General features: G+C 39.2%; 1 protein-coding gene across 1 annotated transcript in view; it reads left to right on the forward strand.

The window, feature by feature from the left end:
• The window catches only part of EEIG2 (EEIG family member 2), a 66,444-nt gene extending 49,391 nt beyond the window's left edge, over positions 1-17,053 (forward strand). Inside the window, exons 7-11 of the mRNA XM_033093831.1 lie at positions 4,967-5,062; positions 5,665-5,854; positions 5,954-6,081; positions 6,884-6,953; positions 13,098-17,053. Coding sequence (XP_032949722.1) covers positions 4,967-5,062; positions 5,665-5,854; positions 5,954-6,081; positions 6,884-6,953; positions 13,098-13,140 — 527 coding nt within the window. The 3' untranslated portion in view covers positions 13,141-17,053. The remainder of the gene's footprint in view (positions 1-4,966; positions 5,063-5,664; positions 5,855-5,953; positions 6,082-6,883; positions 6,954-13,097) is intronic.
• Positions 17,054-19,124: the final 2,071 nt, after the last annotated feature.

Genomic DNA, 19,124 nt, shown 5'->3' on the forward strand with positions numbered 1-19,124 from the left:
CTTCTTTCACGTTCCTCTTAAACGTGGATGTTTCACAGGCCTGTCCCTTTGCTCACTCTCCCTGGACAATGTCATCTGTCTTCCTGGAGTTAACTGTCACATAAATGTACATGTGATCATGTCAATATGAGTTAAATACTTTCCATTTACACAGTTGTGTTGCCTCCACACCTCCTTCCTGAACTCCAGGCACATATTTCCAAATGCTTTTTGGAAAGGTCCACTTCATGTCACATCTCATACTGACATCCATCTGTTTATCTTTTTCTCCTCAGCTCATTCTTCATGATCAGGTCTTATTTGTCTCTCTGTGTCTCCAGCATAATGCCCAGGCCACAGTAGAAATTCAATGAATATTCAGTGAATGGGTGTCCTCAGGTGTGTCAGTTGCACATATCCAGCACATGTCTTCCTAACTCTTCCTCTTGTATTTTCTATCTCAGTTATCCTGGCACACGCTTCTACTTAGTGACTGAGTCCTGTCATTTGTGCCTGCTACACGTCTCTCCCTCTGAGCTGGATTGTTATGAAAACCCTCACCCCGTTTCTCCTGTTGCCAACGTGATCTTCCCAAAATGTGTATCTCATCATGTCACACCCTTGCTTAAAGCCACTGAATTCTTTCCTTCTTTAAACTCACAGAAGGTCCTTCATTAGCAGGCACCTGCTCACCTCTCTTTTCCCTTCAATCTACACCACTACCCTATTGGCCAGTTTTATCAGACGATTTCCTATTCTACAAACAAGCCATGTTGTTCTCTGTGCTTTTCCCCAGTTAATCTAGCTGAGGAATTCCTAGATATTGTTAAAGACCTGGAGTTAACCTCTTCTGTGGGGTATTTCCCCCATTATCAGGTCGTGTTCAATGAACTTGTCTTTTGGAGCTCTATCATAGTAGCTTCTTTTTGGTGCTTGTACGTATTTTAGTATTTGCCACATTGTATTATAACTGCTTCTACTTCTAAACTCTGAGCATATATTTTTTGTCTTACTTATTTTGTACCCCCTGTTTATGGTATTGGGCACCTGACTTGGTAAGAGGTTAATAAATATTTACTAATGAATAAATTTTGTAAACCAATGGATAAATGGATAAATTAAGATCTGAGCCAACCATGGGAGTACAGAGTTAGTCCTGTATAATTCTTGATATGAACCAAGTCTTTGAGTTCAGACTTTGTTTGTCCAATTGCATTCAGTATCATTTATACACTGCTGCCATAATTGCTGTTACTCAGGTGGTTTTCTAAATGAAAAACAATTCGTTTCCAAATATTTCACCCTAATGAAAATGGTCACAGTTCTGCATTCTTTGGAAGAAGCCTGGTTCTGGAAATACATAACTGTCATCCGGAATGTGCACATTATCAGGGAACTGCTAGAAATGACTTTGACACTGCTTTCTTTTAAATACATTTACTTTGAAACTAAATACTATAATCAATTTCTTAAGAATCTTTGCTCTCAGTGCTGTATTCCATGTTGTGTTGACTTAAACCACAGATATTTGGCCAAATTACAGCCTAGCACTAGCAACACTAATGTTAAAGTAACAAAGTACTCTTTAGTTTACTGCTGTCATCATCGATTTTTTGAGAGCAAGATTTCCTCAAAAAACCTGACAATTCTGTGAGAATTTATAAGAATACACCTGACTCATTTTTATTAGAAATACCAAACAATAAAAGCTGAAATAGTTTTCAGATAGAGTGCTGTTAAATCTTATTGAAAGAAAGTACTACAAGTCTGGCGTCAGCAGCCACAGTAGGGGACGCTGTGAGAGCAGCAAGGTGGTGGCATTGGCCGTGTGGGAGTCCAGGGAGCCCCATCTGTACTGAGCACCACCGGGAGGCCTCCTTCGACATCCTGCATGCATCCGTGGTGAAGCGTGACATTCCGGAGGGAGGTGAGGAAGCAGTGCAGGTCCAAGCACAGAGCATCCGGGAACTAGGGTCTCTCCTGGTGAAGACTGGACAGGCTGCACAGCTTGGAGGACTCCTGAAGTACGTATGAGCCTTCCGTCAGCAAGGCTAAAGCAGCTCGTCTTATCCGATCTCTTCTCCATCTGTTTCTTAATATGGAAGCAGCTACAGGGCAGCAGGTCGGGTTGTGTTTAGAGTGCATTCAATGGGACAAATCAGAGAAAAGAACTTTCTTACACCAAGCTTTGGAAATAAGTCTGGTGTCTTTGTACTTTGATACCAAAAGGTACCAGGAAGCATTGCATTTGGGTTCTCAGCTGCTGCAGGAGTTGAAAAAGATGACAAAGCCCTTTTGGTGGAAATACAGCTTTTAGAAAGTAAAACATACCATGCCCTGAGCAACTTGCAGAAAGTCCACGCCGCCTTATCTCTGAGCGAACCACAGCAAATACCATCTGCTGCCCCCCCAAATTGCAGGCCACCTTGGGTATGCACTCAGGTATTACCCATGCAGCAGAGAGGGTTGGAAAACTGCATCCTCACATTTCCATGAGGTATTTGAGGGTTGTGACTCCATCGATAGCCCCAAAGCCATCTCTGAAGTACATGTCTCTGAAGTACATGTTACGGTGCAAAATCATGCCTGGCACCCCAGAAGATGCCCAAGCTTTGGTGAACAGGAGGCTTGCACTTCAGTATGTGGGAGGCAGACAGAAGCATTAAGATGTGTGGCCCAGACTAGCAAGAACAGACACTGGCAGATTTTGAAAAGGCCCTGACAGATTACCGGGCAGAGCTACGGGATGACCCAACCATCGGAACACACTTGGCCGAGTTGTGTAGTAACTTCCTGGAACAGAATCCGATCCAAGTCACTGAGCCTTTTTCCCAAGTACAGATCAAACACATATCAAACCTCATCAAACTTTCCAAGGCCGATGTGGAAAAGAAATTATCACAGATGATTCTTGATAAGAAGTTCATGGGGTCTTGGGCTAGGGGGAAGGTGTCCTGGTTACTTTTTATGAACCCCCAGTAGATAAAACTTACGAAGCTGCTCTGGAAACAATTCAGAACGGGAGTGAAGTTGTGGATTCTCTCCACAACAAAGCCAAGAACCTAATGTGCGTTGGATCTGTGGCAGTCTTCTGGAGAGTGTGTGTGGCACGAGACGGAAACCTTTGGGGAAAATGCTAGGAGACTCTTCTTTCTTTTTGTTCTACTTTTCCCTCTGAAAGCTTTTAAATCCTCATTCAGTGCACCTGGATTCCATCTGATGAGTGTGCCAGTTTTTGTGTAATCTTTACTGGCCCTACTTGGAAGTGGGGGCATTGCTTAAAAAAAAAAAGGAAAAGGTTATTCTAAAAAAAAAAGGAAGAAGGCCTGCCCTACCTAACACTGTGCTCTCTGCCTCCGGCGAGAGGGCCACCACGCCAGGCCCTCTTCAGAGTTGGGTGTTTTCTTGACCATCAAAGCAAGGACTTTTTATGCTGTTTGTACTGAACCAAAACAAACAACTGTGTTCAGACTGCTGTTTTCTTTTTTATTTGAAATGAGGCGTTCCGGTGTTCTTTCCCGTCATACGGCCTGTCCGCCTACCCTCCCCTCCAAAAAATTGCTCCAACACATTCGCCGAAGATAAGCCACAGCCGCACAGCAGCAGCAACACCTGCAGGGCCCCGCACTGACCTGTGAAGGAATGGGGACCAGGCCAGGAGCTAGTGTCACCATGGCCACACAGGGAGCAGTGTGGGCCCTCGGGAGCCTGCGTGTGGCTCTTTTTCACGTAGTAAACTACATTAGACATCATGTTTTAATTACTCCTCTCCTGCTCCTCTCTCCCTTCTCTTTCCCCTCTCTCAACCCGGAGACGGACCATCACGTCTGTCTTCCTCCTTCTCTCCACCCAAAGGACTCAGACTACCTGAAATCCATTAGCTTTTCTACCTGGCCCACTCCTCCTCTCCTGCTGTCAGATGGCTTTATTCCTTTTTTAAACAATGAACATTGGAAATGAGACTGTAGGGTATGATTTGGTGGGTTTTTGTTTTAATTTTTGTTGTTGGGTTTTCAAGCAACCTCTCCAACCCAGGGATCTTTTTTATTTACCTCTTAGAAATCGAACAGATGGGCGGTAGAGCATGTGTTTCAACATGCTTTGTTTTCTGATGAGGTTACATAGCCAGGCTTGAATGCCAGTGGGCAAGTCAGCTTCTGCACCTCTATTGTGCTCGGCTCTATTTTCTTTTTCTTTTTAAAGAGGATACTTTTCTTTTCCCCCTAAACTTTTATTTATTTTTTAACTGTGTTTTTCCAGGACCCATCAGCTCCAAGTCAAATAGTTGTTTCAATCTAGTTGTGGAGGGCACAGCTCACAGGATCCCATGTGGGGATTTAACCGGCAACCCTGGTGTTAGGAGCACCACGCTCTAACCAGCTGAGCTAACCGGCTGCCCCTCTATTTTCTTCTTCCCCTCATCTCCTCTTTGTTTTCTCTTTTTCCCTTTTCCCCTCCTCCTGCCTCCTTCCTGTTGGCCTTCTTTTATCTTTCTTTCCCTTTCTCAGATTATCCTTCCAGGTTTCATAATGAATTTATATTTTTTAAAAGGATTTGTTGTACCAGGTTTCACATCCTCACTGAATCTGACTGGCTTTTATTGTCCTCTCCAAAATCAGGTTTTTGTTGCCAGTGTCTCTTCCCATCATGTCCAGTCACTGTTTTTGGTTTTGGCACCAGATGTACAAATGGTTCTTACTAACAAACAGTAGGTACATCTGATGTTCAGATGAGTTCCAGTAAAAGCAATTTTTTTCAAAAAAAAAAATATATACTGTAGTTCTTCAGTAAACTATATTTAAGCTTTTTATTTTCTTGCAGTACATTTGTTTACATTGTACTGACTTAAAGGGATCTCTTTCACTTTGTAACTTAATTTCCTTAATAATGAACTTGGAAGTTTAGGAAATCCGCAAATTAGAATACGAGTTGACCATTGATTGTCTTGTTGGCCATAATAGTAACATTATGTTATGACATATTGCAGATCTCTCAGCAAAGAGTGCCTCTGTTCCAGATGAACTTGGTGCCTGTGGACATTCTAGAACATCAAGCTATGCAAGCCAGCAGTCAAAAGTGTCAGGTACTATCTTTCGATAGATAATTTGATAAAGAAGATGTGGTATATACAATGGAATACTATTCTGCCATAAGAAAAGATGAAATACTGCCATTTGCAACAACATGGATGGGTCTTGAGATTATTATGCTAAGTGAAATAAGTCAGATAGAAAAAGTCGAGGACTATATGATTTCACTAATATGTGAGATATAAAACTGAAAGCAACAAAGGAACAAGACAAAGAAACAAAAACTCAGACATAGACAATAGTTTAGTGGTTACCAGAGGGGAAGAGGGAAGGGAAGTGGTAGATGAGGATAAATGGGATCAAATATATGGTGATGGAAGGAGAACTGACTCTGGGTGGTGAACACACAATGTGATATATAGATGATGTATTACAGAATTGTACACCTGAAATCTATGTAACTTTACTCACCATTGTCAGCCTAATAAACTTTAATTTTAAAAAAAGTATCAGGTAGAGGCCAAAAATGAAGTTGAATTCCTTAGACATTTATCGCTTTAATTTCACTATTGAAATTGCTGTGATGTGGGAGGAGAACGTATGATTGCAGTGTGTTTGACATCAGTGTTATATCCAAAATGATTTTCTCTGACAGGGTATAGCACGTGCCACTCCCGGTCATCTAGCTTCTCTGAGTTCTGCCACAGGAGAAATACCTCAGTGGGAAGTACATCAACAGGAACTGAAAGTATTCTGGAGCCATGTGATGAAGTGGAGCAAAAAGTAGCTGAACCAAATCTTGATACAGCCGATAAAGAAGATACAGCTTCAGAAACACTCAACAGGTATCATTTTTGGTCTCAGTTTAAATGAGGAAGAAGGAAAAAAACCTTTGTTATCACAACATAATAAAAAAGAGGGGAAATTTTTAATTATTTTCAAAGGTGCCCAGTGAAACAAGATTCTGTAGAATCTCAGCTGAACCGAGTTGATGACACCAGAGTGGATGCAGATGACATTGTGGAGAAAATATTACAAAGTCAAGACTTCAGCCTCGATTCCAGTGCAGAAGGTATGTAGGTGATAATTTAATATATATAGATGCATGTCACCCAGGTTTGTATAACCCAGGGGTTAGCAGGACCTCGTGATACTGACTGTAGCACATTTGTAAAATAAATGTCATGCCCATAAAAATCTGAAGATAACTTTGTAGCTTATTTCTAAGAACAGATACTAAATTCGGAATAGGATGAACTTTTAAATGTTCAATTTTAAAGAGAGCTTTCATTGTATTTTTTAATTATGCGTCAGTGTCTACCATGTTTGTGTACCTGGTGTAGATAGCTACATTTGCTTTGTCAAAGCTGGACATTAGTACTTCAAGTCACTATTGTAATTTGGAACGTTGGGTGGTGATCTTGAAATGATACTGAAAAACAGAATCTTTTTCATTCCCTCCTTAGAATTTTCACTGAAACTTAAAATTTAAATACCACCAATTTGAAAGGTATAATTACTCATGCTAGTGTGAATAGAGAGCAGTTAACAATAGCTTTCGCTCCATTATATAACTGGTTGTAAAGAGAAATAATTAGATTTCACTTGTGGAAATTTGTAGAAGAGCTGTCTTGACTCAGTTTTAAGAAAAATAGCTTTTCATTAAAAAAAAAAAGAAAAGAAAAATAGCTTTAGGAAAGCTGATGAAAAATAACTATTAGGATATCTTTTAAATTGCCTGTTTTAAAACATGTTTGTAGTTTTTTAAAGTTTTTTATTTCTTTAAAATGTAAAATATGAATGTATTACAATATGAATATTATTTGGCAGTAATCTAATAATTGTACCCACGGTATTTTAAATGTGCGTTGCAGAAGAAGGACTGCGGTTGTTTGTGGGTCCTGGGGGAAGCACAAGCTTTGGCAGCCATCATCTTCCAAATAGGTATGTATTCCAAACAGTATCTTATTAAAATAAAGAACAGACTGACTTTTTCTTTTAAATGTTCATGAATAGAAGAAGAAAGTTATAAAGTTTGTATTCGGCTGAGGATACAATACACAAATCTTAGTAGTTCCATGAGAATTACACCTCTTCATGTAGCTCGTAGTTTTCCTTATTCCGACTACATTTGGAATTATATAAGTTTATTTGTTGATTTCCTTAGATGTATTTGTAGAACGTATTAGTAGAGGACTAGTAGAGGATTGGGTGGCATGCAATACAAAAAGGACATTTAGAAACGAGTTCTTAGTCTAATATATTGGAAAGAGCAAAGCCCAATTACGTTTTCACTCAGTGGTCTTGTGTGTTATGAGTTGTTATGAGACTGAGCATCATCCGCTGATACTAACCTTTCTTGTGCTCTCCTTTTCTCCACCCCCTGGAGTCTAACATACATAGTAAGAAAATTTCAGAAAACCAAACATCACTTTGGTAGTTATTCAGATTGAGGTGAAAAAAACGCACCTGCCAAACTTCATATTCTCATTCCTGGCACTGCCACAAAGGGTAATGAGCGCAGATGCTGAGGACACCTTAGGGATGCTGGTCACTCCATTGCTTCCCCACAGCCAGACCCCTGTCCTTCTGTGCACCCCTGATACTCAGTATTTCCATGTAATATTTGTGTAGAGTTCCAGCACAACTACAGAGTAAGTCCGAGTTGCAGGGGGAGGGAGTCCCCTTGGTCCAAGACAGTTATCTTTTTTTTTTTTTTAATTTTTTTTTTTAATTGGGGAATATTGGGGAACAGTGTGTTTCTCCAGGGCCCATCAGCTCTAAGTCGTTGTTCTTCAATCTAGTTGTGGAGGGCGCAGCTCAGCTCCAAATCCAGTCGCCATTTTCAATCTTTAGTTGCAGGGGGCACAGCCCACCATCCCATGCGGGAATTGAACCAGCAACCTTGTTGCTACGAGCTCGCGCTCTAACCAACTGAGCCATCTGGCCTCCCCTCCGGCAGCTCAGCGGGCAGCTTGTTGTCTTCAATCTAGTTGTGGAGGGCACAGCTCACTGGCCCATATGGGAACCGAACTGGCAACCCTGTTGTTCAGAGCTCATGCTCTAACCAAGACAGTTATTTTATTCTCTAATGAGCAAAACCTGAAAGAATTTTTAATTCACTTCTTTTATCAGTAGTCATTTTATTGAGTACCTCCTATATGTCCAGCACATTGCAGGGCCCAAAGGATACAAAGGACACAGCAAATACCCACATCAACAGCTAACTATAATACAATCAGTGGGGGTAGATAAGAGAGGGGCATAGAAAGATGCTATAAAGGAACAGGTAATTTGAAAAGAGGTTTATAAAGGATTAGCACAGTTTAGACCTTTCGAACCCTTTCATTGACTTAACCAATTCATTAAATTCATTAACTATCTATTGGGCCAACTTGTAGAAAAGGATGTAAAGATGAAAGACCTAGCTTTCACCCTCAGCCAGCTTATGGTCTAGCACCTGAGGTTGGCAACCTACAGTCCGAGGGCCCATTTGGCCCACTGCCTGTTTTTGTAAATAAAGTTTTATTGAAATACAACAACACCTGTTTATGTATTGTCCATGGCTGCTTTGTGCCATCGTAGCAGAGTTGAGTAGTACAGTGTAGACCATATGGCCCACCAAGCCTAAAATATTTATTATCTGACCCTTTCTTTCTAGCAGCTGAGATACACAAATAAACTAAAATTTATAATAGTATGATAAGTACTATAATATAGAAAAGTAGAGTAAACTCTGATAGAGCAGAGATGGGGCCTCACTCAGAAAACTTCCTGGAAGAGTTGACACTTCAAGAGAGTCTTTGGATGAATAAAAGATAGATTGGAGTGTTACCAAGTGGGTATGCGGAAGACATATTCCTGGTAGTAAGAACAAATAGAAGGAACTTACATACGTAATAATTACGTAGTTATATAATAAATACACAATAATTACATGGTAACACTTCCTGAGCACTTATTAGTTATGTGCCAACCTCCATGTGTATGTTTCCTTCAGTTCTTACATCATCTCTCTTAATACCCGTAACGTACTATTATTAGTTTTTAAAAAGAAGAAAACATACAGAGAGGTTAAGGTACCTTACACAAGGCCTTAAAACTAGTAAGTGGTAGAAACCGAGGTTCAGGCTCCTGTTTCTTGGAGTCCAAAGCCCATTCGTTGTACTAACCACTGTACCTACTGGCCCGTGAATGACAGAACCTACTTAGAGAACTGCCGGTAAACAGGTTCTTCTAAGGAGAGAGGCGTGTGAAATGGAGTTGAGGGACGTGAAGTGGGCAAATGTCTTGAAGCCAGGTGATAAAGGGCCTCTGTCGCTATAATGACATGTTTACCCTTATCCTGTGGACATTGAGGAGCCGTTGGTCATTCTGTGGCAGGGATGTGACCCAGCAGATTGGCATCTTAGAAAAGTAACTGGCCATAATTTTGAAGGTGGATTGGAGCAGGGAACAGGTAGAAGAGTAATGTTTATGAGAACCGTGATATGTATGGTACAGAGAACATGTGTTTTTGAGTTAAGGAGACTTGGGTTCGCATCCTAGCCAGACCATGTTTGGTGCAGGTCATTGAACTTCAACTGAATTTACCTCTGTTGAAAAGTGCGATCATATGCCTACCTCATGGGATTGTCTCAAAGGTTAAATGACATGATACATTCAGTAAACCCTAGCTACTGTTAATGTAGGTACAAGAACACCACAAGATACAGCTCCACCCAAAAGGAACCAAAATAGTACATGCGCAAAACACGGCTGTCCTTAGACTGCTCGGGGACAAGTCGTAGCTCTTCCTCTGTGGACTATACTGATGGTATTAACCTCTGTACACCTCATTCTCCTCACCTAGGAAATGGGAGTGATAAGTAAGTTACCTAACTCATAGGGTTTTTGGGAGGATTGAGTTAGATAATTTACATAAACAATTTAACACAGTGCCTGGCACATAGAAAACGCAATATATGCCAGCTATTTGTGTTGTTATTCAGAGGAAAGAAAGATAATTTCTAGTTGACAGAAGATCTACAACCTAAGACATAAAAGCATTTATGAAGTTAAGAATACTGGCTCCCAACACTACTAACAAAATTAAATTAAAAATAAAAAAGGAATTGTGGCTCCCACACCCTCCCCAAATGAATTTTAGAATAATCACCCAATACATGAAAGCCTAAACTGATTATTAGGGGTTGAAGTAGATGATTAATACTACATGCCAAAGGTGGAGGAATTTCAGAGACAGCGTGTCATAGCGAAAAGATAATGGGCCATGGAGTCAGACGTGGGTTTGATTCCTGGCTTAGCCATAATTATCCACCTTAGCCATGACCTTGGCAAACCACATCTCTTGCTTGCTACCAAAACAGACAACTGCATCCCTTTTATTGACATCACAGGCTCTGGAGTGGGCTGCCTGGGTTCAGTCCCCCCAGCTCGACCACTTGTTAGCTGTGTGTCTTTGGTAAGTTACTTCACTTCCGTCTGCCTCAGGTTCCTCACCTATAAAATAGTGATGATAATACAACTCCCCTTATAAAAGGTGAATTAAACAGTTTAAGTGAGGTAAGACATGTAAATGCTTAGAACAAAATCCGTCCTGAAGTAAACACTCAAATACTTTATATACACTAATTAATGGTCCACCTTGCAGAATTATTCTGGAGATTAATCTATTTGAACTGCCCAGCACAATACTTGTATACATAGTCTCTCCATAAATAGTAGATATTCATCAGAGAAGCTAATGTGTTAGTATTAGATCTATTCTGTGAGATAAACTGGTAGCACAGGATGAAACCAAAATCATTTGCCTAGGACACAGAAGAGGCACAAGAACCGTAGTTGAGAAAAGTCATCCAGGAGAAGAAAACAGAGCCACGGAGATAGAGACTTGGGGAAGAACATCTTGGGGAGCTGGTTTTAAGTCTGGTGGGCACCGCCTGGCCAGCTCAGGGTTGCTTACGGAGCTCTGCATGTACCTCCTCACTTACCTTTGGGACATTTAATTTCTGACAAGAAGTCTGCTTTCACTCCCATATATACTCCTCTATGATTTATCTTTCATCTCTGGCTGCTTTTAAGCATTTCTCTTTATTACTGTTTTTTAGAAGTTTTCATGAAATTTGGAAATTCTCCCTCCGTTATTTCCCCCCACTCCTGATATCCTGACCAACAAATTCTAGCCCCCAGGATCTCTGAGCTATGACCTGTGACTCCCACCTAGAGAGACCACCTCGCGTTTTGGGTTCTCCCTCCCAGAAGGAAACAGCTTTAGGCCGCACGTTGGGACAGTTGTCTGGCTTTCTTCATAAGTTTCCCTTCTCTCAGGACCAGTCCCGTGCTGCCTGTTGTCCAGTGTGTGAAAACTGTCATTTCATATATTCCATCCAGTTTTCCAGTTGTTTAAAGCCGAAGGGGAAGTCTGGTTCCTGTTACTCCGTCACTGCCAGAAGCAGGACTATTTTAGGGCATCTGAAAGCCAGTGTGCAGTGGTGCTCACCACGGTTCTTTTGAGTTCTTGTTATCTGTAGCTATGAATGGGTGTTTACTGGTGTTCTGTTGAGGATATTAGTATTTCTTCTAGACTGAATGTGTAAAAACAGGAGTTTCTGAGCAATCAACTGAGAAGTCCAGCTCAGTCCATGGTGGGCTGGTAACCGTGAGCTTACTTCCATTTTTCAGACTTTTCCCTTAAAATTCCATTAAGAGCAGACATCAGTCATGGTTCTGATCTTCCTGACCTCTGGCGTACTCAGAGGGAAATGTCAGGTAGTAGCCCCTGACATCTTGACAGATAAGATGGGTACCTGGTGATAACCTTAGGCTGTCACGCTCCCTCCATGCAACAGCACTTCAACTCTCCTTCTAATCACTCAAGAGGGGTAGAATGATCTTCATCCAAAAGAAACCCAGCTGCTATTACACTGTGTGCTTTTATAAGCTTGTAGAAAACATTTATCCTACCAGACCAAGAAGTGCTAGAGGGAGCATGTGTGTTCATTCCATAACATAAGGCCGAGGTACTAGGTGTGTCTATAATAACCAAATAAGTATTGATGAAGCCATTGCTTAATTTAAATCTCTCTAAATACTTTATTCACAGAGCTTGCGAATTTTAAGTCTTTTAGTGCTCTCCATATTTCATTAATAGAGGTTAGTTAGTACCTAGCATATTAGAGCAAAGGCTAAGCTGCCATAACAAAGAGACCCCAAAATACAGTGGCCCGCTGATGGGACAGCTTACCCCAGAAGTGATTCACTGCCCTCCAAAATGGAGGTACCCTCCATTTTGTCCTTCACCATCCTCCTTACCTGTGTTGTCATAATTGGATTGCTACCATTCCAAGGCAGGCAATTTCCCTTTGAGCAAGTGAGGCAGAAATTGATATTTCTCCATTCACGTTCCCTGGGGGGAAACTTAGTCACATGACCACACTAGTTTACAAAGGAGTTTAGGAAATGTGGTCTCTAGCCAAGCAGCCTGTACCTAGCTAAAACTATGAAGAAGGGGAGAGTAGATTTGGGGGTACAACCAGCAGTCTCCAAACCAAGCTAGTGAAGAAATAAACCCCTCTTCAAGATCATTTTCTCTTTAAATCTACATATATAAAATTTGCAATACTGACCATGTATAAAGATATTTGCATATTTGACTAAAAGAATTCTTGCACTTCCTAGGAAAGTACATTAAGACACCACACTACTAAAGCAGCTAAAACTGTCATCCATTAATTCTGTGCAAGACCTGAACTGTCAAAGTCAATTTATATTCTTGGATAAGACTGATTTTAAGATTTATATATTAAACGTGTTTGCCACAGTGTGTTGATAGGGTAAGAATTTGGAAACATTACTAGATTATTGTGGGAAAATAAGTATGAGAGGATCAGGGACTAGACTAATCCAATGTATTATAAACATTTAATATTTCAAATATTTTCTATCTATGATATCTTTAAACCCTGTGGAAATCAAATCTAGCAGAAAATGCCTAATGCACTCTCTCTTTGGAGCCAAGTTTAACTATAACAGTTTCAGACATGATGGCTTAAAATTTTGAAGTTATTTTTTTTCCCACTGTTTTAGGGTGGTGTCTGGAGCTTATGAACAAGTTGTGATCAAACGCTAGAAGTCAAGCTGGTGAGCTGAAGCTTCCCTGTGGTTTAAAATGTGGGCAGTTGAGCTATGAAGGCACTTTATTCAAGCACTTATGAGAAAATGAACCTCTTTAAAAAAGGAAGCATGTTCGTCTGTCACGAGGAAAATCAACACTGGTTTCTTCTCTGAAAGTGCCCACCGCTACCCTTTCCCATGCACCAAGACGGGCCATCAGAATGGCAGCACCAAGGCAGCGTGCCATGTGTGTGTTTTGAGGTACACGGCTTCTGTGGTCACTGCACATGATAATGAAAAGACAACTTTTTCTTTGAAAACATCCTGGTGCGGAATACAGACCTACACATCTGAGCTGAGTTCTAGTACTAAAATGTAAAACCTGCGATAGAGGTGCTCAACAGATTTGGGCTATAATTCATTTCATGTTCGAGAGACAATAAGTGAAGATCATTTAAACCCTATAAATTCTGTCAAGATAGTTATAATTCCTGGTAAGGAAATCTTCCATATTATACTACCTACAGTATTGTACTAAGTTTATTAATTCTTTTTCATCATTGATATAAAAATGTGGGTGTTCATACTTTGGGAAAAAGTTATACTACAATTTAAACATGTAAAATGCTTAATAATTCTAAACGTATCAGTCATAACTTGAATTAAGTGTTTTTAAGTCTGAGATCCATGAATGGCTATAATATCATTATAATGCAGTATGTATTGTCACTTGTTAATAATAGATAAGCTGTAGAACTCCCAGTAGCACTAGAGAAGAAATTCAAGAGAAGTTGATATTCACTATGTTAGGCTACCACGAGGCACCCTAACAGAAAAGCTGTTTTTGCTAAGTGAATAGTATCTGCTGGTTTCAGGAGTCAAAATTTAGAACAGGAGGGAAATGGTGGTATGATGAGAAACACGGCAGCTTTTTCTCTATAAGTTCAGACTTACCTGAAATTGAAGAGTATTCCCAGGAGGTAGTGGATAAAAGACAGGGGACAACTAACATTATTAACATGGACCTTGGTCTTCTATTGTTTTCTTCTTACTAGATCAGAAATTAGTTGTTTTAGGCAACAGTAGAATATAACATACATCATGCAGAGCTTTTAAACTAAGAATACCTATTCCAGATCTAGTTTAGTAGCACAGCAGATAAACCTTAGAGAGTTTATCCGGTCTTATGTGACAGTTTCTGTGTTGGAAATAATTTTCTGTGTTTTCTTGGAATTACTCAGTCACTGAAGAAAAATGTAGATTCTGTAGAACTAGAAATTCCCAGTCTTTATTCTTACCGTGTCCAAGTAACATAACATGTTAGAATTACTTTAGTTTGGGTGTTTTCATGTTGGCAAAAGTAAGGGGAAAAATATGTTATTTTTAAGAAACCATTAATATCCAAATTGAGGTTTGGGAAAATTTGCATAGTTCATGTTAGGGCTTTTTTCTTTGTTTTTTATTTTTATTTCAAGGATTGAGTATTCCAAATGAATCCAATACTACTTTTACAGATAGATTCTGAGATTTATAAAGAGATGACACCCCAGTTTAGAATATTTTGAATATCAAGAGATAGGGTTTTCTGAGTCATTAAACTTTCTTATTTTTTAAGATTTGTTTTTAAGAAAAAAAAAAATTGACCTGAACATTTTAGTCTAACCAAGGAAAATGTTATCTTAAGTGATAAAGACTTGCTGTCTGTGAATAAACAAGTGAACTGATCCGTTCATTATATATTATAGAAAAAAAAATCAAAGAAAGTTTTTAATAGAGATATGAAGATATTGTTTAGAGAGAGATTTATTGTCACAGGTTTTAAAAACATATTTTTCTATTTTCAAAATATTATTTCTAGGATCTATTTTTTATTGGCGCTTCTGCAAATGATTTTGCAGTTTTGAAATGATAATAAAAACTATATTGTAAGCAAGGTTCAGTGAGGACGTTCTTCAGATACTAAAAGGTGCTGTAATTAGGGCACTAGCCCTGTGTACTCATCCTTGGCCGCCCTTGGGCAGTACCTTCATACCAGTGTATTTAAAAGCGATATAAAATTATTTTTTAAAAACAAAATGTGGATTTTGAAAAGCATAAAAATCATGCCTTTGTAATTTTAGCAACCACCAGATACATCTTGATTTCTATATGAGTAAATATAACAAACATTAATTAGGAAGAAGAGAGATGGCAGTGTCCTCTGTAGTCATTGGTCTAGATTCATTTTATTTTGTGTTCCATCAGCATACTTTGCAATCATATTTCATTACAGTCCTTGAAAATATCTGTTAAAGATTGCCTAAGTGTCTGCCTTACTTCCAAGTTTTTCTTTTCTGAGAGCATGCACTGTTAATATCTTAGCCATGTAGCAATTGAAAAACAATCTTATTAAATATCAAGTCCACTTTTGGTTTTGTTTTGAGTTTAGAAAATGTAATTTGAAAGAGTAGATCTTAATACATTGACTTTTAAATATTAAAATCAAATTTCAAATCGCCCAGTATTGGAGAATTTGCAGATGTGTAACATTTTCAAATCCTATGCTAGAGAAAAGATCAATGGTATTTGAAAGCTACATGCCTGTGGTAAGATAAGAAAGTCTTTTTAGGGAGCAATACAGAGGCAAGTCAGGAGCCCACTTCCTGTGACTTGTGCTGGTGACTGAGACCAGAGAGGATGTGATGGATAACAAAGGGCAAAGGAGGCCCTGGGCCATCAGTTTCCACTTTGATGCTTGATTCCCGTTTGTGGTGGTGTTGAAGGCTTCTGTACACAGACAACTAACGTGGATTAGTATTTATAATCTGACAAAGTCTTGACCAAGAATCTTAAAGTCCACCATCCCATTCCAGCAAAATACTATCCAAGTATGTAATAAGAGCCAACAAGATTCTTCTGTATGTGCTTTTTGTCTTTTTTTTTTTCTTAAGAACTGTGAGCCATTTAGCCCATTTGTTGCTAGAAGGAAAAAGAAAATCTAGCCTCCAGGCAAAATATATTCAAATAGCAGTGAGTTTTAATAAGTTAAAACACCCCGAAGTAATTTTAGACTTTGAGATTTCCATGCTAACTAGACCACTTTGCAAGCTGAAGGTGACCGTATTTTTAAATACTTTACTGAAGTGTTAAGTCAGTACATGTAATAATGCTCTGAAGAGACTGGGCTCATGTGATGGGGTTGTATTTTATTTTAACAGGCCTTTAACTGAGGCAGTTCAGAAATTACACTTGGTCAGTTTTCCTAGATAGTACATCATGTGAATATAATCAGGTACTGTAGTTGAACTTGTGTTACGCCACTATTTATATCTTAGCTTAGGTACTATGCATAATTTTAATAGTTGAGATGTTAAAGAATATGAAGTCTAAAAATATAAAGAATGTTATATGCCTATATGAACACTGTTTTAAGACTGCTCTGGAAATAAAGGCCTTATTATTCCCTTTTGTGACTTTTCATAAAAAAATATATACACAGTATATTTTAAATGATCATGTAGGTGGTCTCTAGCTACTGTCCTATATGACAAAGCTGGCAACATTTTTAATTTACGTGAACAATAAATATACTCTGCATTTACAAATGTTTGTTATGTATATAAGAAAATTCTCATTGACCAAGTCTCACGGAGAGGAAGACATTTAGGGTATATTCAGTTCGTTTTTTTTGGAAATACATCCTATTTTTGCAGTCACCTTTCTCTTATGCATTTATTTGATCCTGTGGAAATTCATACATTTGTGGGTAATCATGTAAATGTTTATGAAAAAGATTTTATTGAAGTGACTCCATTAGTATTCTGTTCTAATACTTGGAGAATGATCTTTATATTTGTTTTAACTGCACAACTATAAATCCGGGAAAATGTTGGGTTTTTTTTTTTTTTACAAAAACTGATTTTTATTGTAAAGTATTTGTAATAATGTAAGGGTGTATCTTATACATGTTCAATAAAAATTATATCTTAAAGTTTAGAATGTCGTTTATACTTTAAATTTTCAGTTAAGATTGTTACTGGCCAACGTAAGAAAACAAAAGTGAAAAGACCAGTATAACTTTTCCCTGAGGGTTTCCTTTTATTACCAGGTTGTATACTGTGTTTCCCCGAAAATAAGACCTAGCTGAACAACCAGCTCTAATGCATCTTTTGGAGCAAAAATTAGTGTAAGACCCGGTCTTATAGTAAAATAAGACCGGGTCTTACACTAATTTTTGCTCCATTAAGAGCTGATAATCTGGCTAGGTCTTATTTTTGGGTAAACATGGTAGCACGGTCTTGAATGCCTCGAGTAAAAGACATTTCTTTGAACCCTGAGGCCGCCCCTGCAGTGGCATGGGCGCGGACCTTGGAATAAGACAGCCCTGAGTCTGAATTCAAACTCCCCTATGACCCCGTTTTCTAATCTAGGATGGAGATAATACTTTTTTGGGGGGGGAAGTGAGGGAGGAATGGATTGTAAAATGTTAAGAATATGCCACGTAGTAGGCACCTAAGTGTTTTATTAAGCTAAAATTTGCCTTTGTGGAGATCAACACACATCTTAATTCTAGTATCTAGACACAGATGGTCAGTGAATGTGCCTCTGTTAGAGGTTAAGATCACCACTTAAATGATGTCCAATGACACTACTCTGTAAACTGTTCTTCCCTTTGACAAGAATGTCCTCCCAAAGGAAAAACAGTACCAACACATTCCCTCTGCTGATACTCAAATTACAATAGCAATTCAAAGTTAATTAAAAAAACTGGTTCGGTATGTGTCTGAACCCAGATCTTTCTCTGCAGATTGTCATGCTTCCCTTGACAGTGCAGATTATAAAAGGTTATATGAGTTAAGGAGAAATTACCCTACTTGCTGGCAGAAGTGGGGTAGGGTTTGAGCTCTCTAGGAGATACCCTCAAATTTCCTATCCATTGTATAGGATCTAGGGGATCACCCAGGATAACTGTGAGACCACAGAATGTGGCAGGCCCCTCTGATCTGCCCCCTCAGACCTCCCGGCCCTCATTTCAGGCATGGGGTTCCCAGGCCCAGCCTTCTTGTCAGGACAACGCCTAGTGTTTTTCTCTCCCACCCTCCCCTCTTCTACCGTATTTTACCTCTTCCTTTGTGTATATCATATACCCGGTAGCAGCACATATAAGAAAATCTTTACATGTGCATGGTAGTCTTTGGTGGAGTTAGTCCATCCCACATGACATAAAATGTAACAAACATTTACGAAACAGAAAATACATTTAAATGTTCCGAGTCAGTGATCTTTATTGCAGATGGACTCGTGAGGAAATTGAAGAGACCTTGTATGAATTAGTTCAGACCCCATTCCTATGCAGTTATAACAGCTATGTCAAGATGTCTCCTCAACCATTTCTCTGAAATTGACTTTACCACTAGATCTTTAAACCATTTAAGCAGTAATTTCCCTGTGTTGCAAAAAGCTTCAAAGCTCTATAGAAAATTAATATGACTAAGTTTTTTTTTTCATCTTGTATCAGGCAATGCTCAAAGCAAAAGAATGCATTTTAGTGGAAAGTGTGCCACCTTCTGGTATTGAACTTCAGTGATTCAGTTCAAATATACCTCTCCCACGTGATCCTGCCTTTTCCCCTATGTATATGGAATTAAGACCAAAGGGAAAACCCATTTTGTATTTTTTCAGTACTAATTTTAAATAATTTATGAAAGAACAGAAGGAAAGGGGTTGGGAGGAGAAACTCGAGGAAGGATGTAAGATGGGTCCTGATGTTTGGAAGAGTTTCAGGAATCTCAGAAACACTCGGGGCCAGCTTCACATCTGATTGTGTGGAAAATAAACTTGCAGACTGCTATGAGAACCTAAACTAGGAATTCACAGAAATCTTTAAATGGGTTTTGGAGATGCCCGGACCATGGAAGTAGGAATTGGAAGGAAATCTTAGCTCTCAAGGGACAGGGAGGTTCCAAAACAAATTTCACACCTATTCTGGGGGGTGGCCCGTGGTGGTGGTGGTGGTAACTT

This window comes from Rhinolophus ferrumequinum, chromosome 22, assembly GCF_004115265.2.
Source record: "Rhinolophus ferrumequinum isolate MPI-CBG mRhiFer1 chromosome 22, mRhiFer1_v1.p, whole genome shotgun sequence".
Taxonomy (NCBI): Eukaryota; Metazoa; Chordata; class Mammalia; order Chiroptera; family Rhinolophidae; genus Rhinolophus; species Rhinolophus ferrumequinum.